The 26,833-nt window shown below is 38.3% G+C and overlaps 1 protein-coding gene across 1 annotated transcript in view; it reads right to left on the reverse strand.

Moving 5' to 3' along the window:
• The window catches only part of LOC129504494 (phospholipid-transporting ATPase IB-like), a 158,885-nt gene that overhangs the window by 85,385 nt on the left and 46,667 nt on the right, over positions 1–26,833 (reverse strand). The window contains exons 14-21 of the mRNA XM_055317216.1: positions 25,681–25,769; positions 24,459–24,534; positions 23,314–23,419; positions 22,636–22,718; positions 21,180–21,229; positions 19,340–19,409; positions 14,650–14,734; positions 12,946–13,085 (exon numbers count right to left, since the gene is read on the reverse strand). Coding sequence (XP_055173191.1) covers positions 12,946–13,085; positions 14,650–14,734; positions 19,340–19,409; positions 21,180–21,229; positions 22,636–22,718; positions 23,314–23,419; positions 24,459–24,534; positions 25,681–25,769 — 699 coding nt within the window. The remainder of the gene's footprint in view (positions 1–12,945; positions 13,086–14,649; positions 14,735–19,339; positions 19,410–21,179; positions 21,230–22,635; positions 22,719–23,313; positions 23,420–24,458; positions 24,535–25,680; positions 25,770–26,833) is intronic.

Genomic DNA, 26,833 nt, shown 5'->3' on the forward strand with positions numbered 1-26,833 from the left:
CTGGGCCAAAGACAGGCGCCAAACCGATGTGCCACCCAGGGATCCCGAAGAGACTGTCTTTTTTCCAATGGATAGTCTTTCCTCCTTTATCGAATAGTAGTAGACCATAAAGTTGAGGGGCCACTTCTGGGTTCTCTATTCTGTTCCATTGAGCTATGTGTCTGTTTTTGTGCCAGTACCACACTGTCTTGATGACCACAGCTTTGTAGTACAACCTGAAATCTGGCATTGTGATGCCCCCAGATATGGTTTTCTTTTTTAAAATTCCCCTGGCTATTCGGGGTCTTTTCTGATTCCACACAAATCTTAAAATAATTTGTCCTAACTCTCTGAAGAAAGTCCATGGTATTTTGATAGGGATTGCATTAAATGCGTAAATTGCCCTGGGTAACATTGACATTTTCACAATATTAATTCTGCCAATCCATGAGCATGGAATATTTTTCCATCTCTTTGTGTCTTCCTCGATTTCTTTCAGAAGTGTTCTATAGTTTTGAGGGTATAGATCCTTTACCTCTTTGGTTAGGTTTATTCCTAGGTATCTTATGCTTTTGGGTGCAATTGTAAATGGGATTGACTCCTTAATTCAATCCAATTGAATTAAGTCTCATTGTTAGTGTATAGAAATGCCACTGATTTCTGGGCATTGATTTTGTATCCTGCCACGCTACCAAATTGCTGTATGAGTTCTAGCAATCTTGGGGTGGAGGCTTTTGGGTTTTCTATGTAGAGTATCATGTCATCGGCGAAGAGGGAGAGTTTGACTTCTTCTTTGCCAATTTGAATGCCTTTAATGTCTTTTTGTTGTCTGATTGCTGAGGCTAGGACTTCCAGTACTCTGTTGAATAGCAGTGGTGAGAGTGGACATCCCTGTCTTGTTCCTGATCTTAGGGGAAAGGCTCCCAGTGCTTCCCCATTGAGAATGATATTTGCTGTGGGCTTTTCGTAGATGGCTTTTAAGATATCGAGGAAAGTTCCCTCTATCCCTACACTCTGAAGAGTTTTGATCAGGAATGGATGCTGTATTTTGTCAAATGCTTTCTCTGCATCTAATGAGAGGATCATATGGTTCTTGGTTTTTCTCTTGCTGATATGATGAATCACATTGATTGTTTTACGAGTGTTGAACCAGCCGTGCATCCCGGGGATAAACCCTACTTGGTCATGGTGAATAATTTTCTTAATGTGTTGTTGGATCCTATTGGCTAGTATCTTGTTGAGAATTTTTGCATCCATGTTCATCAGGGATATTGGTCTGTAATTCTCCTTTTTGGTGGGGTCTTTGTCTGGTTTTGGAATTAAGGTGATGCTGGCCTCATAGAATGAATTTGGAAGTACTCCATCTATCTTTCCAAACAGCTTTAGTAGAATAGGTATGATTTCTTCTTTAAACGTTTGATAGAATTCCCCTGGGAAGCCATCTGGCCCTGGACTCTTGTGTCTTGGGAGGTTTTTGATGACTGCTTCAATTTCCTCCCTGGTTATTGGCCTGTTCAGGTTTTCTATTTCTTCCTGTTCCAGTTTGGTAGTTTGTGGCTTTCCAGGAATGCGTCCATTTCTTCTAGATTGCCTAATTTATTGGCGTAGAGCTGTTCATAATATGTTTTTAAAATCATTTGTATTTCCTTGGTGTTGGTAGTGATCTCTCCTTTCTCATTCATGATTTTATTAATTTGAGTCTTCTCTCTCTTCTTTTTAATAAGGTTGCCTAATGGTTTATCTATCTTATTAATTCTTTCAAAGAACCAACTCCTGGTTCTGTTGATCTGTTCCACAGTTCTTCTGGTCTCGATTTCGTTGAGTTCTGCTCGAATTTTAATTAACTCTTTTCTTCTGCTGGGTGTAGGATCTATCTGCTGTTTTTTCTCTAGCTCCTTTATGTGCAAGGTTAGCTTTTGTATTTGTGTTCTTTCCAGTTTTTGAATGGATGCTTGTATTGCGATGTATTTCCCCCTTAGGACTGCTTTTGCTGCATCCCAAAGATTTTGAACGGTTGTATCTTCATTCTCATTAGTTTCCATGAATCTTTTTAATTCTTCCTTAATTTCCTGGTTGACCCTTTCATCTTTTAGCAGGATGGTCCTTAACCTTAACCTCCACGTGTTTGAGGTCCTTCCAAACTTCTTGTTGTGATTTAGTTCTAATTTCAACGCATTATGGTCTGAGAATATGCAGGGGATGATCCCAATATTTTGGTATCGGTTCAGACCTGATTTGTGACCCAGTATGTGGTCTATTCTGGAGAAAGTTCCATGTGCACTTGAGAAGAATGTGTATTCAGTTGAGTTTGGATGTAAAGTTCTGTAGATATCTGTGAAATCCATCTGGTCCAGTGTATCATTTAAAGCTCTCGTTTGGGCAGCCCTGGTGGCGCAGCGGTTTAGCGCTGCCTGCAGCCCAGGGAGTGATCCTGGAGACCCTGGATCGAGTCCCACATCAGGCTCTCTGCATGGAGCCTGTTTCTCCCTCTGCCTGTGTCTCTGCCTCTCTCTCTCTGTGTGTGTCTCTATGAATAAATAAATAAAATCTTAAAAAAAAATAAAGCTCTCGTTTCTTTGGAGATGTGCTTAGAAGACCTATCGAGGGTAGAAAGAGCTAGATTGAAGTTGCCAAGTATAAGTGTATTATTATCTAAGTATTTCTTCACTTTGGTTAATAATTGGTTTAAATATTTGGCAGCTCCCACATTCGGGGCATATATATTGAGGATTGTTAAGTCCTCTTGTTGGATAGATCCTTTAAGTATGAGATAGTGTCCCTCTTCATCTCTCACTGTAGTCTTCGGGGTAAATTTTAGTTTATCTGATATAAGGATGGCTACTCCTGCTTTCTTTTGAGAACCATTTGAATGGTAAATGGTTCTCCAACCTTTTATTTTCAGGCTGTAGGTGTCCTTCTGTCTAAAATGAGTCTCTTGTAGACAGCAAATAGATGGGTCCTGCTTTTTTTATCCAGTCTGAAACCCTGCGCCTTTTGATGGGGTCATTAAGCCCGTTCATGTTCAGAGTTACTATTGACAGATATGAGTTTAGCGTCATCATGATATCCATTCAGTCCTTGTTTTTGTGGATTGTTCCATTGAACTTCTTCTTAAAGGGGAATTTTAAGAGTCCCCCTTAAAATTTCTTGCAGAGCTGGTTTGGAGGTCACATATTCTTTCAGTTCCTGCCTGTCTTGGAAGCTCTTTATCTCTCTTTCCATTCTGAATGAGAGCCTTGCTGGATAAAGTATTCTTGGTTGCATGTTCTTCTCATTTAGGACCCTGAATATATCCTGCCAGCCCTTTCTGGCCTGCCACGTCTCTGTGGAGAGGTCTGCTGTTACCCTAATACTCCTCCCCATAAGAGTCAGGGATTTCTTGTCTCTTGCTGCTTTAAGGATCTTCTCTTTATCTTTGGAATTTGCAAGCTTCACTATTAAATGTCGAGGTGTTGAATGGTTTTTATTGATTTTAGGAGGGGGGGGATCTCTATTTCCTGGATCTGAATGCCTGTTTCCCTTCCCAGATTAGGAAAGTTTTCAGCTAGGATTTGTTCAAATACATATTCTGGCTCTCTATCCCTTTCGGCGCTCTCTATCCCTTCAGGAACCCCAATTAAATATAGGTTTTTCTTCCTCAGGCTGTCGTTTTTTCCCCTTAATCTGTCTTCATGGTCTTTTAATTGTCAGTCTCTTTTTTCCTCAGTTTCCCTCTTTGCTATTAACTTGTCTTCTATGTCACTCACTCGTTCTTCCACCTCGTTAACCCTCGTCGTTAGGACTTCTAGTTTGGATTGCATTTCATTCAATTGATTTTTAATTTCTGCCTGATTGGATCTAAATTCTGCAGTCATGAAGTCTCGTGAGTCCTTAATACTTTTTTCTAGAGCCACCAGTAGCTGTATAATGGTGCTTCTGAATTGGCTTTCTGACATTGAAGTGTAATCCAGATTTTGTAACTCTGTGGGAGAGAGGGCTGTTTCTGATTCTTTCTTTTGAGGTGAGGTTTTCCTTCTAGTCATTTTGCTCAGTGCAGAGTGGCCAAAAACAAGTTGTATTGGAACACGGGGGAGTATCACTGGTCCGTCCAGCTGGTCTTCTGGGGGAGGGGCCTGCTGTGCTGATTCTCAGGTGTTTGCACTTGGGGGAGCTGCTCTGCCCCTGCCTGCTGCCGGGCTCAGCGGGGGTTGTTTACCCCGTGGGGCCCCAGGAGGAACAGCCGCAGTTGCTATGGCAACTCTGGAAGCCTGGATTCAGCCTCCGCAGGAACTACGGGGCTCGGGGCTCTCGGCTCTCCGTCTGCAGGGCCTGGAGGCTCCGGGGCGGGGCCGCTGATCTGCTCAGCTCGGGGCAGGAGCGTCCTCGCTGTCCTGGGCCCTCCCGGCCTCTGCCTGTCCCGGGGGAGGCCGGATCCTGGGCTGTGTCCCGGCGCCCAGTGCTCCGGGGCCTGCGCTGTGGGATTCGCGCTCCCGCCCCGCAGCCCCCTCCCTGGAGCCGCCGCCCGAGCCCCTCCGAGCTGCTCCGGCCCCGCCGTGTGCGCTGCAGCCCTTAGGGAGCTCGGCGCACTCTCCCGGGGCGCAGGTGTCTGTTAGTGTCCCCGGGAGCCCGAGGGCATCCCCGCCCTCCTGGGTCCTGCTCCAACTCCCTGCGGGCCCCTTTCCGCCCGGGAAGGTTGGTGCAGCTCCTGCTCCTCCGGGACGGGGCTCTCCTGTCCTGGGGACACTCGCCCCGGCCTCAGCCCGGCTCCTCGCGGGGCCCCTCCCCCTCGGAGGCCTTTTGTTTCTTTATTTCTTTTTCCCCGTCTTCCTACCTTGATAGAAGCGCGAACTCTTCTCACTGTAGCATTTCAGCTGTTTTCTCTTTAAACCTCAGGCCGAATTCGTAGATTTTCAGGATGATTTGAAGGTTATCTAGGTAATTTGGTGGGGACAGGTGATTTGGGGACCCTGCTCTTCCGCCATCTTGCCCCTCCCAAATTAGATTTTAAATCAAAGACTGTAATAAGAAATGAGGAAAGACACTATATCATAATTAAAGGGTCTATCCAACAAGATCTAACAATGGTAAATATTTATGACTCTAACATGGGAGCAGCCAATTATATAAGCCAATTAATAACAAAATTAAAGAAACATTGATAATAATGCAATAATAGTAGGGGACTTTAATACCCCCCAGTCACAGCAATGGACAGATCATCTCAGTAGAAGATTAATGAGAAAACAAGGGCTTTGAATGACATACAGGACCAGATAGACTTTACAGATATATTCAGAATATTCTATCCTAAAGCAAAAAAAAAAAAAAAAATACACATTCTTCTCAAGTGCACGTGGAACATTCTCCAGAATAGATCACACATTGGGACATACATCAGGTCTCAACTGGTACCAAAAGACGGAGATCATTCCCAGCATATTTTCAGACCACAATGCTTTGAAACTTGAACTCAGTAACAAGAGGAAATTTGGAGAACCCAAACACATGGAGGCTAAAGTGCATCCTACTAAACAATGAATGGGTCAACAAGGAAATCAAAAAGAAATTCAAAAAAAAAATCATGGAAACAAATGGAAATGAAAACATAACTGTTCAAAATCTTTGGGACGCAGCAATGGCAGTTCAAAGAGGGAAGTATATAGCAATATATAAGCCTTTCTCAAGAAATAAGAAAGGTCTCAAATACAAAACCTAACCTTACACCTAAAGAAGCTGGAGAAAGAACAGCAAATAAAGCCTAAACCCAGCAGGAAAAGAGAAATTATAGAGATTAGAGCAGAAACCAATGAAATAGAAACCAAAAGAATAGTAGAACAGATCAACGAAACTAAGGTAATTAATAAGGTTGATAAACCCCTGGCCAGATTTATCAAAAAGAAAAGAGAAAGGACCCAAATAAATAAAATCATGAATGAAATAGTAGAGATTACCACCAACACCAAAGAAATACAAACAATTATAAGTACATATTATGAGCAACTATATGCCAACAAATTAGGTGATCTGGAAGAAATGGATGCATCCCTAGAGATGTATAAGCTACCAAACTGGAAACGGGAAGAAATAGAAAATCTGAACAGACCCATAACAAGCAAGGAAAGTGAATCAGTAATCAAAAATCACCCAACAAACAAGAATCCAGGGCCAGATGGCTTCCCAGGGGAATTCTACCAAATATATATATATATATATATATATATATATATATATATATATATATATAATTTTTTTAATTGGAGTTCAATTTGCCAAAATATAGCATAACACCCAGTGCTCATCCCATCAAGTGCCCCCCTCAGTGCCCATCACCTAGTCACCCCAACCCCCCGCCCACCTCCCTTTCCACCACCCCTTGTTTGTTTCCCAGAGTTATCTACCAAATATTTAAAGAAGAATTAATATCTATTTTTCTGAAGCTGCTTCAAAAAATAGGAATGGAAGAAAAACTTCCAAACTCTTTTTATGAGGCCAGAATTACCTTGATCCCAAAACCAGACAAAGACCCCAGCACAAAAAAGAATTACAGACCAATATCTCTGATGAACATGGATGCAAAAATTCTCACCAAAATACTAGCTAATAGGATCCAACAGTACATTAAAAGGATTATTCACCATGACCAAGTGGGATTTATTCCTGGGCTGCAAAGGCTGTTCAACATTCACAAATCAATCAATGTGATACACTACATTAATAAAACAAAAGAGAAAAACCATATGATCCTCTCAATCAATAGATGCAGGAAAAGCATTTGACAAAGTATAGCATCCTTTCTTGATTAAAACACTTCACAATGTAGGAATAGAGGGAACATATCTCAATATCACAAAAGCCATCTAGGAAAAGCCTACAGCAAATGTCATTCTCAATGGGGAAAACTGAGTTTTTCCCCTAAGGTTAGGAACGTGGCAGGGATGTCTATTACCACCATTGTTGTTCAGCATAGTACTAGAAGTCCTAGCCTCAGCAATCAGACAACAAAAAAGAAATAAAAGGCATCTGAATCAGCAAAAAAGAAGTCAAATTGTCACTCTTTGCAGAGAACATGATACCCTATGTGGAAAACCCAAAAAGACCTCACCCCAAAATTGCTAGAACTCATACAGGAATTCAGCAAAGTGGCAGAATATAAAAATCAATGCAAGAAATCAGTTGAATATCTATACACAAAGAATGAGACAGAAGAAAGAGAAATTAAGGAGTTTCTCTTCTTGAAGTGAAAACTAATTCACAGCCAGACTTCAGCAGAAGGGAGCAACTGTCATAGCTGAAGGCACTTTAATCAGGGTGCACACCCAATGCCAGAGTTTGTTTTCCTTCTGGTTACTCTGATAAATCTAAATGCCACTCTGCTGGAGAACCAGCACCACAGGCAGCTGGGTTAGTGTGTTAGTCTAGTGAGCAAGGTGAGGGCCTGCTCACTAGTAGAGCTTCTTGTTAGCACTGTTCGCGTGGTCAATGAGCAGCTGGCATGGGGTGAACTGTTTTCCATAGGCAGCCTCATACTTCCTGAGCCGGTCCACTATCTTCTGAGCACCATACAGATCCACAAAGCAGAAGGGCCCACCCTCCAAGACATGGGGGAAAGCCAAGTCCAAACACTGCTCTGATGTCTCCCTCTGTGGGTGTGGCCAAGATTCCTTCCTACAGGCACATGATGGCCTCATTCACAAATCTTGTCACCAGGTGGTACTGGATGTCTTCATCCAAGGAGACGCCATACTTAGGGTGCACCTTCAGACTTGACAAAATACCATCCATGTCAGAATTCACATTCTTAGTCTTCACACCCTCCTGGTAGATGTAAAAGCTCTTCCCAGACTTGTGACGCAGGAAATCCCTGGACACCATCTCCTTCAGCAGTTCTATGTTTCCACCTTCAAACCGTTCCCCAAAGGCTTTGCCCAGATCTTCTGATATATATTTTGCTACATCCACACCAACTTCATCCACCAGTGTGGCAGCACCCACAGGAAAGCCAAAGCTTGTGGTAAGGGAATCCAGCTTCTTCGGCTCAATTCCTTCCTGGAGGATTCTGAGGACTTCAGACATCATGGGTGCAAGGCACCTGGTGGTATGGAAGCCAGGTCCATCTTTCACCACAGTGATGACCTTCCCCTGCTTGAGCCCGACAGCTACCACTGAAGCAGTGGTGTCCTTAGACATTTTATCTGTTGTAATAATCTCCAGCAGCAGCATCTTGTCCACAGGAGAGAAGTAGTGCATGCCAATCACCTTCTCAGATCTTTTGCTGGCAGCAGTAATTTCATTGATCGGGAGAGCAGATGTGTTACTGGCAAAGACAGTGATCTGGAATCACTACCTCTACTTCTTTTAACACTCTGTGCTTAAGACTCAGGTCCTCAAAAACAGCTTCAATCACCATGTCAGCCTTTTCAAAACCCTGGTAATCAAGCTGCCTAGTCAAGTTGCTAAAAATGGAGTCCCTTTCAAATGATGTTAGAGCTTTCTTCTTCACTTTATCATTCAATCCTTTGAACACCTGCTGCTGTCTTCAGCCCAGCCCAGTTGGCATAGCATCTTTAAGTATGGTCTTCAGGCCCTTATCCACAGAGACCTGGGCTATGCCAGCTCCCATCAGCCCTGCATCAAGAATGGCTAGGTCCTTTACTTCTTTCTGCAGAGCTCCAAATTTATTCTTCTTACACAGGACCTGACTGTGATAGTCCCATCAACACCTTTGATTCTTTGGTCATTGCAAGCTCTCCAAATTTCTGAGATTCAGAGAGATAGCCAGCATCGTTCCCTTGCTCAATTCCAATCTTTACCACATCGATCATTTTCAGAGGTGCAGGATAAACGCCTTTGGTCTGTTTTCATACTTTTTCTTCCACCTTTTTGTAAACCTCAGGGCATATGATGTCAATTTTTTTACTAATTCCTTGTTTCTTTTTATAGAGATTTTCTTTTTTTTTTCCTAGAGATTTTCTTATCAGATAGTCCTTTGGCAAAATTAACTGCAACTTCTTCTAAGTATTCAATTGTCCATCCCTCTGGAGGTTTTAATCCTGGTCTCAGGAGTTCAACCAGATCCATTTTCTTTGCTCTGTCTGCAGTCAACATCATGTCAAAAGCAGAAGGCAGGCCCACCATTTTGGGCAGCCTTTGTGTGCCTCATGCTCCTGGTAAGATCTCCAGCAAGACTTCAGGGGCACCTAATACTGTTTTTCTATCTTTGGTTGCTATTCTATATTGGCAGGAAATGGCAAGCTCAAGTCCTCCTCCTAAACAGGCTCCACTGATGGCAGCCACAATAGGCTTTCTGGACTTCTCAAGTTTCTCAAACATTCTCTGTCCTTCCTGTGATATTTGTGTTATCTCTTCATGGGTCTTACAAGAAGCTAACATGTTGATGTCAGCACCTGCAATAAAGCAGCCTGGCTTCATAGAGATAAGGACAGCACTTCTGATTTGATCACTAGCCCAGATTTCATTCATTACTTCCACGAATTCTGTTTAGTTCTTTATTCAGTGTATTTACCTTTGAATTGGGCGAGTTAATTTGAACAACACCACATCCCCTTTAACTCCATAGTTAATATGGGTTCTAGATCACAGAGCAGAGGACCCTGTAAAGTTGCAGCATACATAACCTGGGCAGCGGAACATCCGGGAGGCGGTGGTGCGGCTGAGGCTGCCTATAGCTCAGGAGGGAACCATCTTGAGCTGAAGAGGACGAAAGTGTCAAGAAATTTAAATCTTATAAGTGTCCAAAGGAAAAATACTCAGGAGGCAAAGAAGGGCAACTAGTCTCAAGAGCTAGGAAGAAGATCAGAAAATAACTCCCTATAACTGAAAACAAGTAGGATCATAATAATGTACATGGAATTATCTATAAGAATCAATTTCATAGAACTACTTGACCCTGACAAGTCTTTGGTGCCAGATTCCAACACTTACCTAAAAATCTGCAGAGAATAGCCATATAACTGTAACTAATAAAAGATCAGAACTGTGGAAATTAACACAAGTCAGAAGGCAGAAGATTAGATGCTCTGGTGGCTAATAAAAAAAATAAGAAAAATGACAATTGAAGGACAAGTTTTTCTAGATGGCATACATTTGTTGCAAGTCCAGAGTACTAGAACTGATGACATAAATTTCAAAAGAAAGAAAGAAAAAAGAAAGAAAGAAAGAAAGAAAGAAAGAAAGAAAGAAAGAAAGAAAGAAAGAAAGAAAGATAGATCAAGAATAAAAATTATTTTAGGCCATTACATCTTGAAAGATAGATCTTTTTTAAAAAATCCAATTTTCTCTGATCAAAATCTATGTACACTTGGCAATCCTCTCATGAGTCATTTGCCCTCCTAATGTGTCCATTTTTCATGAAGTACCCTTCAGTGGGCTACCTAGTTCCCAAGACAGGTAGGTCTCTCTGGACAGAGATGTAATGAAGAACAAGGTCTAGTCCCCAGTCCCCCAGAAGTTTGGTCCATGTTACTCAATCCCCAGGAGCTCATTGCTCCTGGGTGAACTGGAAAACATCCTGTGTGCAAAAGGGAAGGGATGATAGTAAAACACAAATGAATACATTTGACAATTTTCACTGTGATTTTAGCATCCCAGAGCCTGTCATTTGTATAAGTGACTCAGGCTAAAGAGATATCCCAGTCATACTAAACACAGACATTGAGTATTCTGACTCTTGTACTTTTTAGCCTCAGTCATGGAGAGAAAATTCAGTGTTTTCTTAAAGAGCATGACATTGTTTTGTTAAAGTCTCTAAAACTGATTAGATCTCCATTCAGACCTTCCAAGTGCTGCATGCTACTCATTGCTAGCTCTGAGTATACAGACAATCTTTAAAATGTAATATGACACTCACCTAGGTCAAAAACCACCAAGATCAGAAAGGAAAAACGGGGCCATTTATTACTGCCCTTTGAAGTTTAAAGAAAAGAAAAAAGCAGTTAACACCAAGCCCTACCAATTATACATAGTTATCTACCTTACTGGGAAAGCAGAGAAACTTAAAATATTCAACTCCCAATATTTCATTCGTTTATTCAACTAATATTTGTTGAATACCGACTATGTGCCATTCACTGTGTATATAGTGTGCACTCTGTACACTGGAGACTAGCATTCAACTGATGAATGAACCAGTCAACATAAGACCATGACACTCACCACCCATCTCACATACCTGGCCAAGGCAAACTTACTTACTCTTTTTCTTTTCCTATGACTTCCTTACTCTTTGACTTTGTTACCATGACTTCCAGGTTAAAACTTAAAATTAAAATATAAAATATATCAGTTTAATTGAAAAAGAATTGTACAATCTTTGAAGTTCAAGAAGCCAATTTTCCTTTTTTTTTTAAGATTTTATTTATGAGAGACAGAGTGCATGTGGCATAGGGTTGGGGGCAGGGGAGACCAGGGGGAAGGGTAGAACCAGGCTTGCCACTGAGCATGGAGCCTTATGTGGAGTTCGATCTCAGGACCCTGAGATCATTACCTGAGCTGAAACCAAGAGTCAGAATCTTAACCCACTGAGCCACCCAGGCGCTCCTAGAGGTCAATTTGCAATTGCCCAGATTTCTTCCTAGTATGGGAGAGCAATAGACAACCTGCTGGGAACATAAGGAATAGGAGGGTTACATAAATCAGTTAGTCTCTTCATGTGCTGTGTCAACAGATGCTGAATAATTATCCACGAGGGCTGCTGCAGCACATTCATGCACTTGGTGTGAAGCAAGGTTAGGTTCCTAATTTTTCAATACATGACTTTGAAAAGAAGATGGACCCAATGATGTAAAAAAAAAATCCTCCACTCTAAATCTGTTCTGGCTCCTGCAGGAATGAAATGCAGAGTTCATGGAACCCAATGACAAAAGAACTCAAGCCAAGAAACTAAGATAGCAATTGGTTCAGGAGCTACAGAGCCTGAGGCCCCAACAAGCAAATTCACAATGACCCTCCGGTGACACTCAGGAGTCCAAGGTGCATGAGATCCCTCTGAACAGTAACCACCAAAGAATGGCACAATAGAAGTGTACTCATCCATGTAATAGAATACCATGGATTAATCTAAGAAAATAACAGAAGAATAATCAGTGCTATGGAAAAATATTTCCAGTTTATTACAACGTGAAAAATTTCATGATTTGAGCAATATTTTTAAAAGATTTTATTTATTTATTCATGAGAGAAACAGAGAGAGAGGCAGAGACATAGGCAGAAGGAGACTTGATCCCAGGACGCCAGGATCACTTCCTGAGCCAAAGGCAGACAACCACTGAGCCACCAAGGTGTCCCTGAACTACATTTTTTGGGGAAAATTTGACAGAGATTTTGGATGGGGGAGATTTTTACATTTAACTTCTATGGGAAAAATTCATGTATGTGTATTAAAAACCTACAGTGGAATACTACATATGTGAAGAAAGACATTGGAGGATTATACACCGGAACTTAGTCATTAGCCCAACATTAAAGATGATTATTATACTATTTAGCTTAATTTTCTGTGATAAACATGTATTTCTTTTGGAAGGGAAAAATTATAAAAAAGTGTAACAAAATTGAAGGGATTAGGATATAATTCAGAAATGAAAGAAATACTTTGAATATTTTAAAAGACGTATTTTATAAATTTTCAGTATAAGACAGATTTATTCTTTTTTAAAGATTTTCTTTTGTTAAGATTATTTATTTCTTTTACAGAGAGAGCAAGCACAGGCAGAGGGAGCAGCAGAGGGAGAGGGAGAAGCAGGTTCCCCGCTGAGCAAGGAGCCCAATGTGGGGCTGGATCTCAGGTCATGACCTGAGCCATAGGCAGCCACTTAACCAATGAGCCACTCAGATGCCCCAAATTTATACTTCTGAAGGAAAAAAATATTTAACTGAGTTTTTATAATTTCATCAGGATATGAAAACACTAGTAAGTCTATATTTTCACATATTTCACTGGGCAAGTAGAGTACATATCAGGTATGTTACCTTTTCAATTTTATCATAACATTCTTCCAAACTTTGCATCCTGTCTTGTATAACTGAACTAGCTTTTTTATACTCTGTCAACCACTGCTGATATTCTTCCTCAGTTAAATCTGTATAGGCAACACAGAGAGTTCTCAGCCCTGTAAGATAGAATGAAATTATAAACAGATCAAGCCACCAACAATCAGGGAGATCGGGGAAGAATACAGAAATCGAAAACAAAATCCAAAAGTATTTTAAAGGTCATGGGAACTCCTTCACATGGCCTTACCTGATCTGTCCCTGGCTACCTTGCTGATCTTATTTCCTCCTCTCCTCATTGCCTATGGTCCTATCCCTGCTGATCCTCTCACTTCTGGACACTTGAACTTGTTCCACCCTTGACCTGGAATACTCTCCCCAAGAGAGCCATGTGGTTCTCTTTCCCTTCCTTCAGTCTCTACCTAACTCACCCTATAGAGATAGCACCCCACACTCTGTTCCCCGGACCCTGAGTAATTTTTTTCCATAGCACTTACTACCCCCTGACATTATCTATTGGCTAATTCCTTCAGGGGATGAGCTGTCTATGTTTTGTTCACTTCTGTACTGGAACAGTACACAGAATTGTACTGTACTGTACACAGTACACTGCTTAGAACAGTGCACAGAATTCAATAAATAATCAGTAACTATTTGTTGAAGGAAGGAAAGAATGAATGTGGCTCTAGTTTTCCAATTTCAAAGGAAGCCACATAATTGTTAAAATAACAGAAAATTAATCTGGATCCCATTTTGCAAAGAAAAGATTTTAGAAATCATATGGTACTTTAATATTTTAGGCTGACTGACTCCTGCAAAACATTCAGATAGTTGAGGATCCCCTAGAAATTAACTCTCCACAGATAAGCTATAGAAGTTGTTATCCTGTTTTGAGCTCCATTATAATACAGTTCCTATATGCTTCTACCTGTTTTAACCTGCCTATATCTCACACATATTTTAAGATGGCAGCAAAAGGCCCAAAGTGTAACCTTGCAAAATATCGACACTTTCAGGCAAGACACACATAACTATAGGAAGCAGTAGTTTATAAACTAGAAGGACAAAGTGAGATACAGCTCAGGTATTATTAGCTTTACTTTTACATTAGCTTTTTTACTTTTACTTTACTATTACACCTCACTTCTTCAAAAGTTCTGTAAACCTTTTAGTGAGTATTGTTCTTATTCAAAACTCACTCATGGAATTTTATTTCTTGAGAGATAGATGACAAGTCAAAATCAGGAGGATAATAAGAGAATGGCAGGAAAACATCAACTGTCAGGTTTCTGAGTTATATAAACAAAGTAATTAACTTTGAAATATATAACACGTCATTTCCATTATGGGCCAAGTTCCTAGTACAACAAATAGAGATGACAGAGGTCTTTGAATACACTGCTTTTGGAGTAAAGGAAGAACTGCACAGTAAAAATGTATTTTTCAGTGTTTGCTCATAAACATAAAACACTGGTGGAGAGAAGAAGAAAGGAAAAATGATATCTCAACAGGGTTTGTTTGAAGAACTATTTATTTTTAAGCAGACAGAAGGCATTACAAAGTCACATATAGAAATGGGTTCCCACATATAGGCATGCATCAGTGGCATGCATTCAGGTTTAATTTCAATATTTAAGAACAGCATTTCAAAAGGAAACAAGATTCTGAACAATTGTCATTTACCTCCTTTGGCAAAATGTTCCAGATGGGTTAATGTCTCCTTCATAAAGAGAGAATCTTCTGAAAGTCTCTCATAAATCACTGTATCCTATCAAAAAAAAAAAAAATTCTTGTGACCAACATCTTACCTAAGCCTGAAAATCTAACTTCTAAATACTGTGTTATAATTTTATATTTATATCTAATACATGTGAAGGAACACGAGCAGCCCCACAGAAGGCATGATTCCAAAAATGATACATTACATACAGAGCAACAGAGATAACAGATTTCTCACTGAGACAATCAAAATAAGCCAGTGAAGCACAATCTCTAGAGAACTGAAAGAAAAAATTGTCAACCTAGCATCCTATATTGAGCAAAAATTTATTTCAAAATGAAGGTGAGAGAAAATAAAGATGAAATAAAAATCTTTTCAGACATGAACATATCACCAACAGATCCATGCTATACGATATGGTAAAGGGAATCTATCAGACAGGAGATTATAGTAAATGGAAATATGAGTCTGAAGAGCCCTGAAAAATGATAATGAGTAGTCTGTGTAGTGTGTGAATGAATGTGGCTCTCTCTATATGTGTATATATATATATATATAGATATAGATATAGATATAATATTTTTCTTATATATTTTATTTAAAATAAATTATTTATATTTTATATACTTATATAAACATATATATTTATATTTTATTTAATATAAATTTAATATTAAATATTAAAATATATATAATTGCTTGAACAGCGTGAAGTTGATAACATTTGTAAAATTAAAATGTCTGACGAGAATGCAAAGATGGGGAAGAGAGAGATTGAAGTTCAGAATTGTAATTCTTATATTACACATGAAATAATATATTATCACTTGAAAATAGAATGTAATAAATTGAAAATATAAGACCTAAAACAACCACTAAATTTTTTTTATAAAGGAAATAAATTGGAATTAAAAATACTCAAGTAATTATTGGAATAAAGAAAAAAAGAACTGGGACACATAGAAAATAAATGGCAAGATGATGTATTTAAACTAGCTGTATCCATAAGCACACAGGTAAATGGTCTAAATATGTAGTTAAAAGGGAGAGATTTCCAGGATAAGTATGAAGTGAATGAACCAACTACATGCCCTCTAGAAATCACACTTTAAATATACAGACACAAATGGATTAAAAAGAAAGAAAAAGATACTCCCTACCAACACGAATCAAAAGAAGCCTGGAATGGCTATATTACAACGACAATAGAGATTTCAGAGTAAAGAAAATTGCCAGGGATAAGGAAAATCATTTTGCAATGACAAAGGGGTTGATTTATCAAGAGGAATTAGCAATTCTGAATGTTTATGCATCTAATAACATCGTTTTAAAATGAAGATAAAACTAATTGAAGCAAATGCAATGAAGTAAAAACTAACAGAACTTCAAGATGAAAAACACAAATCAACAATGACAGTTGAGGGTTTCAATATCCCCCTTTCAATAATTGATAGAACAAGTAGACAAAAAATCATTAAGGATATGGAAGATTTGAATAACACTATCAATAAACTTGACTTAACTGATAGTTAATAAACTACTTTACCCCAAAACAGCAGAATACTCAGGTTTTTTAAGTGCATACAAAACATTTCCCATTAGATAGGTCACAGTCTGAGCCATAAAACAAGTTCCAACAAAATTAAAAGGAGTCAAGTCATACAAAGTATGTTCTGTAATAAAATGGAATTATGTCATAAGTCAATTAAAGGAATATTTCTGGAAAATTCCTAAATATTTGAAAACTGACCCACTTCAAAATAACTCATGAGTCAAAGAAGAAATCAAAAGAAAACTTAGAATATTAGAATATTTTGAAGTGACTGAAGATGAAAATACAGCACAAATCAAAATTTGTGGCATGCTACTAAAGCAATAATTTGGAGGATATTTATAGCACTAAACATTGGTATTAAAAATAAATCAAGTTTTGCCTTATGAAGCTAGAGAAAGAGGAGGAAATCAAACCACAAGTAAGCAAAGAATGGAAATAATAGAGAGTAGAAACAGATGAAACAGAAAACAGGGAAACATTCAGAAAAAATCAAATCTGAAAGCAATTTCTTCAGGAAGATCAATAAAACCAAATAACTGAAAAAATGAATAAATAAAACCAATAACTGTCTAGCTAGCCTGCCCTCATGTTCAGGTGGCTTTCTGGTAAATTTTAGCAAAGATTTTAAGAACAAATAATATCAATTCCACACACACTTTTCCAGAAAACTGAAATGCAAAGAATACTCCCCATTAATTTTACAGGGCTAGAAGTGAAGAAAGAATAAACAGTTTAATAAATGGTGCTGGAGGGCAGCCTGGGTGGCTCAGTGGTTTAGCGCTGCCTTCCGCCCGGGGCGTGATCCTGGAGACCCCGGATGGAGTCCCACGTCAGGCTCCATGAATGCAGTCTGTTTCTCCCTCTGCCTGTGTCTCTGCCTCTCTCTGTTTCTCATGAATAAGTAAATAAAATCTTTTAAAAATTAAAAAATGGGGGATCCCTGAGTGGCGCAGCAGTTTGGCGCCTGCCTTTGGCCCAGGGCGCGATACTGGAGACCCAGGATCGAATCCCACATCAGGATCCTGGTGCATGGAGCCTGCTTCTCCCTCTGCCTGTGTCTCTGCCTCTCTCTCTCTCTCTCTCTATCATAAATAAATAAAAATTAAAAATAAATAAATAAATAAATGGTGCTGGAAAATTAAATATTCATCTGTAAACATGAACTTATGTCTCATACTATATCCACAAATCATTCAAGTTGGTTTCCAGAGGTAAACATAAACCCTAAAACTATACAAAGGAGGAGAAAACAAGCAGAAATCTGTGTGACCTTTAATTAGGCAAAGATTTGTTAGATGGGTTGCTAAAAGCATGACCCATAAAGGAACAAACTGTTGAATTGGACTTCATCAAAATTACAAATGTCTGTTCTTCAAAGACACTGTTAAGAGAATGAAAAGATAAGCCACAGATATTTGCAGATCATGTATTTGATAAGGGACCTATATCCAAAAGTTAAAAAAGAATTCTCAAAACTCAATAAAAAGAAAAACAAACAGTTATAAAAATAGGGCCAAATATTTAAACAGACGTTTCACCAAAGAAAATAATTGGGTAATGTGCAGAAAAGAGTTATCATCATAGGTCAGAGAAGGCTATCCTTAGAAAGACCTACTTATAAGGTTGGCTCTTGGCTGGTGTCTAAGGAATTTGGCTTGTATTCAATTCTCTGAACAGATATGAACTTCCCATGTGAAGCCTGCACATGGATTCCTCCAGACTCTGCTTGTGACTTTTCCCTTATAATCTGGTTGTGTATCCTTGCTACATTACTGTAATACATCTTAACCATGCATATAATCATGCATCCTTTTAGAGATCCACTAAAAAGATATGGGTAGTCTTGGGAACCCCAGCACAGATAGAAAATAAGCACATGAAAAGATGCTCACTGTCATCAGTCATGGCATGGAAATGTAAATTAAATTCACAATGATATACACACCTATTAGAATGGCTAAAATTAAAGAGAATAACCATGTCAAGTGTTGGTGACAACTGCTGGTAGGAATGTGACCACAGTTTGGTGGTTTCTTAAAAGTTAAAATACACCTTCCATTGACCTAGCCATTTTACTGCTAGATATTTACCAAAGAGAAAGGAAACTATATGTTCATACAAGGACTTGTACACAAATGTTTATAGGAACATTGTTTGTAGTAGACAAAACTGCAAACAAAAAGTCCATTAACAGGTGATGGATGAACAAACTGCTATATCCACACAATGGAATACCACTCAGCAAAATGAAGAAATGAACTACAATGTTTATGAATTTTAAAGTAATTATGAGTAGAAGAAGCCAGAGAAAAAGCCATACAACCTATATGACTTTATATAAAATTTAGTAAATGCAAATAAATGTATAGTGACAAAAAGCAGATTGGTGTCAAAACTTACCAAATTGTACACTTTAAATATGTGCAGTCTATTTTATGTCCCTTTTGCCTGAATAAAGCTGTTTTTCTTTTAAGTACTTATGTCTGTGAACATATACACAAGTCTTAAAAAAAAGAAAAAAGGATTTATAGAGGTAAAGCCATTTCCTGAGATTCACCAAATCTAAGCACTTTGGGCTTGAAACTGGGATCAAAATTCCTGTTTTAAACCCTTAGCATCAACAAGTTAATCATTAGTTTTCCACAAAGCAACTTAATAACAAATATTTCACTAACATTAAAGCTTAATAAACACTTTGGTGTGGGGGAAGCCTGGGTGGCTCAGCGGTTTAGCACCGCAATCAGCCCAGGGCCTGATCCTGGAGACCCGGGATCCAGTCCCACGACGGGCTCCCTGCCTCCCTGCCTGTTTCTCCCCTCTGCCTGTGTCTCTTCCTCTCTCTGTATCTCATGAATAAATAAATAAAATCTTAAAAAAAAATACTCTGGTGTGAACCACCATAAATTTCAATGCACTTGACTCTTGGGGAAGCTTTGAGGCTACTCTATTTCACTCTTGGATGATGCTGTCAACAACCAGTGGCAACAGCAGACACAAAGTAAAAACATTTTAAAATATTCTGAAGTCATAAAAGGCTTCCTACAAGTTGTTGAAACAGTGAGAAGGAGTTAATATGAATAATGAATCCCTATACTTACAGCCCCTTTACAGTAGAGCCGGAGATTTCCTGTAGGAGTTCGCACAATTACAGACATCCTTTTTCTATTACTAAAACAATATGAAATGTATTATTAACTTCTATGTTCCTCAGTACATGGTGCTCACACACACATTCAAAATCAAAGTTACAAGAATTCTCAAAGTCCTCAGCTGACCATTAGGGAAAAGGCCAATATGTTTCTTGCTAGTCTCCGTTTCTTAAACTACTTTCTACCTATTTTCTACCTACTTTCTCAAACTGAGATTCTAATACAAATGTCCACCTTCTACTACTATTTCCCAGTTACTCTCCTTTTCCTCCAGGGAAATGTATTGGCACAATACATTTGTCTCTATCAGGTAGACCTTCCTGTTCTCACCCTGCTGCATAGAGATATTAACCTGCTGGCTTGTTACTTTTATGTATAGTTATTTTTATGTATAGTTCTGTCTCAAAGTCCTTTGGATTTTTTTCATTTTGTTCTTGTTTTTTTTTCTGATGGTAGAACCTAAACTCATGGATTTTATTCCTGATTTAGCAGGCCAGATAGGCTTGAAGATCTACCCTCTCCACCTTACCCCCCACACTGCCAAAGTAAACTGGTCAAAATTGGTTGTTGTTTTTTTTCCTTCTTCCTCATCTTGTCATTCCCTGACCATCACCCTGGATGGCCTATAACCACTTTTCAAGAGACCCAAACAAACTACCAGCAACTCAGCACTTTCTCAGGTATTTATCATATCTCGCGACACAATCCAAGGAGGGTTCCAGTGAGTAGTTCTATACCTGAACATATGAGCTAGAAAGTACTTGTCAAAAAGATAGGGACTAGCAATTGCTTTAACTACTTAGCTGTCAGAATACTACTAAAGACAACTGAGTCATTTAAGTGTCACCTAGCCAGAAGCTTATCTTTTAAGGACAGGAAATGAGTGCTCCAATAATAGTGATAATCAGATATTAAGTAAGGGGAAAGCTAGAATGAACATCAAAATACATTTTCTTAAAATAAAGTTTTTAGAAAAACCTTTCCTAGAGAGAGGAAAAAAATGGTAACAACTTTTCTGAGATTTAGAGCTTTTTTTAAAAAGATGTCATTGGCTAACAAGCCTTTAAAAAATATGATTTTAAAAAATCATCTGGTCTTGAAAAGAATGAATTATTCTTTTTCTAATTTTCTAGAATTTCCTTTTCTAATTTTTCAGATTCCACATTAGAAATGCTCAGATAGTCTAAGCGATAAGACTTCCTGAGTATTCAAAACAGTACAAAGAAAATAAAATCATCGCCAATATCCTCACAATAGGCTTCGGGGATCAGGCCATAGTGGCTGAACCAGGAGGCCTTCTGAAGTCTAAGGGAAAAGAAGGATCTGGACATACATTGTTTCCTTTGGGGGAAAAAATGAATTAATACACTGTCTATTTTTAAAGAAATAGTTTTGGGTTTATTGGTTAAAATAATGTTTACTATTCATCCATTCATCAAATGTTTATCAAGCACTTACTAGATACCAGATTCCATAGAAGGTGACTCTGGCCCTCCTGGAACTTAGGATCTAGTTGGCAACATAGTCAATAAGTAGTAACCCAGATGTAAAATCTCAAGTGTGACTCTGACAAGTGCTAGGAAGGAGAGGCGTGGGAACCCCTCTCAGCTACAAAAAGGGATTTGGCCTAATGATGAGCGAGCACCACGCTCAGATAAAGGGTGGAGGAAAGCTAACTAGAATTTTTGTGATTCTGCATTCAAGTTTTGATTTGCATTATCAAATCTCAACTGAAGAGTCACAGAAGGAACCCTGGAGGATATGTGAACAGAATGAAAAGGTATCTTACCTAGAAAATTCCAGAATATTAAGAATTTCAAATGTGAAGTTTTCTCCCATCTACAGGAAGATAAGACAACGTCTTCTTACCCAAGGAAAAAACTACTCATCCTGCAAAATAGTTCACTCTCCCAGTCAGAAACAAATTTTACCCTACAACTACACATCTTTTTCAAAATAGAAATTTTCTTGCAAACCTGATGAGATAATGGTGCCCTCTTCTGGCAAGAACATTGTTTGCAAACTGTGGAATATGCAAAGATGCTTCTCACAGTACAAATTTAAAACTAAAACACTCTTTTCAACATTTTATGAACTCTAATGTTGCAAGGGCATATGGAGTCAATGAAACAGTCAACAGACAGAAATTGGAAAATAAATCTTTTCATAAAATCGCACCAATCAAAAAAAATCCTTAACGCTTAGAGAATTTGAAGAGGTGTACATAAAGAGATGACATGCTATAAAACGTTATATCAATAAAACTTGCATTCCTTTCTAAATTGTTCCAGCTACAGCCTCTTGACTTCCTATAGCCAGGATCAATTCACTAATAAGGTAATGTAGAATTTCAAATAATTTGAGAGTTCTCCATGTGGCATATACTATGGATATAAAGATGAATAATAGTGAAAGGGAATATAAGGGAAGGGAGAAGAAATGTGTGGGAAATATCAGAAAGGGAGACAGAACATGAAAGACTCCTAACTCTGGGAAACGAACTAGGGGTGGTGGAAGGGGAGGAGGGCGAGGGATGGGGGTGAATGGGTGATGGGCACTGAGGGGGGCACTTGACGGGATGAGCACTGGGTGTTATTCTGTATGTTAGTAAATTGAACACCAATAAAAAATAAATTTATTAAAAAAACCCTTAAAAAAGATGAATCAATCAGTCCATTCTGCTCAGGATGACTGTCTAGTAAGCATCCTTAATGACTGCATTATTACTAGAAAAAATTAGTATGTTGGGCATCATGTTTACATTCTTCACTTCTTCCCCATAATATCAAAAGCTGTGGTAAATAGTCATCAAGACAAAGCAAGAAAAATATATACATAATATACATTACATTACATGAAATGAAAAATTCAACATAATAACAACTCACCAAAAAATAGCTTGAAAATTTTTAATTTTTCATTAACAATAGTATCTCTCTTGATGATCTGTTGATTGTAATTCTTTGGAATAGTTCACTTTTATTGAGTACTTTCTCTGCTCAAAGCACTAATTCTGATTACTTTACATATATTAACTCCTTTAATCCTCACACAAACCCTATGACATGCATGATAAGAAAACTGGGGCAAGCAGAGAAGTTAAGGAATATGCCTGAGAACAATGGTTGAGAAGGTGGGGGAATCCCAGGTACTGTGATTCTAGAGCTCCCCCATTCAACTACTCTATTTGTGTCTCTCTGAAAGGGGTGTGTAAACCATGAGAAAGTGTTTAAGATGCTACTCACAGCTTCTATGGTGACAGAGGTTGGTGTTCTTGTAGTAAAAACAAAACCAAGTTTCTTCACCCATTTCACTAAAGCTGCTTCATCTGTGAATAAAAAGTCTGTATTAATGGAGATTGACCAAATACATTAATACCAAATTTAATTTAAAACAGATCTCCATTCTCCAGCACTAAAATACCATGACTTTTTTTTTAATTTAGCTTTTTTTTTTTTTTAATCCCAATGCCCTTATCTAGGGACCAGAAAATATTCATGAAAGAGGAAATTTGGCTAATAGGCCTCTTTCATCAGGAATAAGGTATATTTACCAGTTTAAAATCCTTTCTTAGTACTCATTATGATTTTGTTCTATTAGCCATTAATAGAATCATCACAAGATGTTGCAATGCCTTAAACTTACTCCTGCCTAGTGACTGGTTTTAACTAAATGTTCTATTGAACCCCAGCTCAGAGAGTGCCCCTCACCAGCCTCCTTATGGCAGCCTTTGAGGGTATAGGAAGCAGGAGCCCCAGAGCTACAGAGCAGCTCAAAACTGCACAGTACCATGAATAGCCCTGACCCATGAGAACTCTAGGGAAGGAGCAACACGGAAACAATCCAGGGATCAGGGGCAGCATCACCTCTTCTCAGGGTGCATCACAGGCCGGGTGCTTTAGGAAAACACAGTACCTACCTACCTGGGGAGGAAGCCTGGTAGATTATTTTATCTTCATCTCTCTCAGGGACAACAGTGTGGCACACGCATAATAGGGTAAGAAATTCCTTTATATAATCTTTTGTGGGCTACAAAAAAGGCACAAAGCTAATGAGTCTCTGCCAACACCAGTGACATAAGTGTTATATATAGTCTGCGATTAGTATCAAACAGTGGGTTTTCACTTCAGGTACCCACAGAATCTGGCAATGACTAAAAACCATGTCATGCATTCAAAATGTTTGTAGAGTGGCCACCAAGGCAGGGACAGTGCAGGGCTGGGGAGGCCTCAGTGAGTAAGATGACCCTGCTCTCTTGGAGCCTCTGTGCTCACTGGGGCAATGGGTTTTCTCAAAACTGAAAGAAACAAAGAGGGCTTGTCACAGAGAAAAGAGGGGCATATTTGAGGTAGGTGATCAGGAAAACAAAAAACAACACATCGAAGAGATCATATTTAACTTCAGACCTAAATGGAAAGGTAGTTGGCAGTGTTCGTTGACATGTGACTGTGGCACACACAGTCAAAGGGAAGAGCACTTCAAAGGCCCCAAGGCAAGAAGCTGAGTCATGGGTTTGTGAGCTTCAAGACAAGTGTGACTCCAACATCTTGAGCAAAGGAACAATGACACAGAATGAGGTTGGAGAGAAAGTCACAGTAATGAGATAGGATTTAATCTGTAGGGGGTGGGGGTGCCAGTTCTCTGAAGGTTTTTAAGCAAAGGGAGGAAATGTACACCTTTATGTTTTAAAAGATCACTTCTATTTTTGAGAAGATTTCAAATCACGTGGATAAGTATCTTAAAATCGGTTAAGTGAAGATCTTGGTGACATATAATAGTACCCAATAGCTTGGAAACATTTAGAGACTTTCTTACAGAGATTGCTACATGGTAAAATAAAATGTTCTTGTACAATGTTTGGATTCATTCGCACTAAGTTTAGCAACACACGCCCCCCCCCCATGATAGCAGTACAAAATCTGATGTTTATGATATTAACATCAAAAAAAAATTTCAAGACCCCTTCCTGGCTCATAAAATTATACCTTATGATAAACCATATAGATGTGTTAAAGTTGTGTAGCATTACCATTACCGTGTCAACTTTGAGTGAAAATAGCAGACTTACATGACCATTCTCAAAGTTCTGCAGTAATGTTGGGTCATTAAATTCGTGGGACTCTGTGAGGACAGAGGGTGACAGACTGAGGAAGAACAGAGAAGATTTGCTGTAAATAAAAGTTCCTGATGGTACCAGTCAGCAATCACATGGATCTTAAGCAAACACACAGCCCCTTGTCCTGTTTTCAGTAAGTTACACTACACAGTACATAGAGCTACTGCTGACCCTTCAACAACATGGGTAGGAACTGGGTGGGTCCCCTAATACAGATTTTTCTTGTACAGTAAATGTATTTTGTCTTCTTTGTAATTGTCTTAATGACATTTCCTTTTCTCTAGCTTTATTGTAAGAGCACAGTATAATATATATATATATATATATATATATACACACACACACACACACAAAATATGTGTTAATCAACTGTTTATATTATAATCAGTAAGGCTTCTGGTCCAACAGTAGTAGCCTCTTAGTAGTTAATTGTGGAGTTAAAAGCTATACATAGATTTTTCAACTTCATGGGAAAAGTCAGTACCCCTAACCTGTGTGTTATTCAGGGGTGAACTGTATAATAAATATTTTAAATTCTGTCCAATTATAATCCTCTCAGGCCTCAAGTTGCAAAATGGCACTAGAAAATGCCTAAATTAAAAAAAGAAAATGTCTAAATGTTTAAATTGAATATCATGTAGTTTAAGGCACAGAGTTTAAGACAGAGTAACTAAAAAATCAATAAATCAAAGTCTGAATTTTGGGTTCTTTGAATAACACATGGGGAGATTTCTGGGAACTGCCTTTGGAGGTCTAGGACAAGGGACAGCTGTGTTATACATCAGAACACTAGTATTGATTTTTTTAAAAAGTCCATTGTGGGGGGGAAGGAACATGGGCAAAGTAGAAAAGAATGTTGTCTAGTTACCTTAATTTTTTTATATTGATATCACTTTTGTCTGACTGATTCCTGAGGAAAAATGAAAGAGGAAATATAATGGTTTTAAGACTGTAGCTATAAAATGCCTTAGGGATCCTAGCCACATATAAAAGCAGATATAAGCCATATATTTTTAACAACTGCAAATTTTCATTTAGGTTTAAGTTTTAATCTCATTCAGTTATAGCTATGTTATTAGAAATTCATATAAGTTTTGAAGTAAATAAAGGGTAATTAATTTGTTAAGAAAAAAAATGAGAATTTTCAACAGAGCATGGCAATAAAAACACTTACCCATATATTATACCTGCAATGGAACATTTCTTAAATTTCATAATATTGCAAGTAAGGGTTCCTGTTTTATCAGAAAATAAGTATTTTACCTAAATAAAGAAAAAATAAACATGATAAATAACATAAATATAAAATATATTTAGAGAGCAAAGACAAAATTAAGTTCTTTCTTGAAATCCTCAAAATATTTGAACTTTAAGGAAACAAGAAGTTCAATCTATAAGAATTCTACCTTTAATAATTACACTTCTTTTAGAGATTCTATTCTCTGTTTTATACTACAGGTGAAATTCTATGTTAATATGCAAAGTAAATTTCAAGCCATCAAACCTAAGAAAATCAGAAGTTCAAGTTCATTTTTTTTTGCCACAAGAAATTTCATCAAATGTCTCTTGAAAAAATTAAGATTTATAGACAGACAGATACACACATCCACACCCCAAAACCAAAGACACCATAAGAAAAAAATTACAAGCCAATATCCCTGATGAACATAGATGCAAAAATACTTGACGAAATATTAGCCAATCAAATTCAACAGTACATTGAAAGGGTCACACAACATAATCAAGTGGAATTCATTCCAGGGATACAAGAACAGTTCAATAAATCAGTCAATGGGATATACTACATTAACAAAATAAAGAATATAAATCATATGACCATCTCAATAGGCACAGAAAAAGCACTTCACAATATTCAACATCCATTTGTGATAAAAACTCACAATGAAGTGAGGCTAAGGGAAACAAACCTCAGCATAATAAAGGCCAGTATAACAAGCTTGCAGCTAACACTAAAGGTCAATGGGGAAAAGCTGAAAGCTTTTGCTCTATGATTAGAAACAAGAAAGATCATCTACTCTCACCACTTTGTTCAACATTGGAAGTCCTGTCCAGAGCAATTAGGCAAGAAATTTAATTTCTTCCAAATTAAAAAGGCATCCAAATTTAAAAGGAAGAAGTAAAACTGTCACTATCTACAGGTGACATTCTACATATAGAAACTTAAAGAGGGCAGCCTGGATGGCTCCACGATTTAGCAGCGCCTTCAGCCCAGAGCGTGATTCTGGAGACTCGGGATCAAGTCCCATGTTGGGCTCCCTGCATGGAGCCTGCTTCTCCCTCTGCCTGTGTCTCTGCCTCTCTCTCTG

Source organism: Nyctereutes procyonoides, unplaced genomic scaffold (assembly GCF_905146905.1).
Source record: "Nyctereutes procyonoides isolate TBG_1078 unplaced genomic scaffold, NYPRO_anot_genome, whole genome shotgun sequence".
Classification (NCBI taxonomy): domain Eukaryota; kingdom Metazoa; phylum Chordata; class Mammalia; order Carnivora; family Canidae; genus Nyctereutes; species Nyctereutes procyonoides.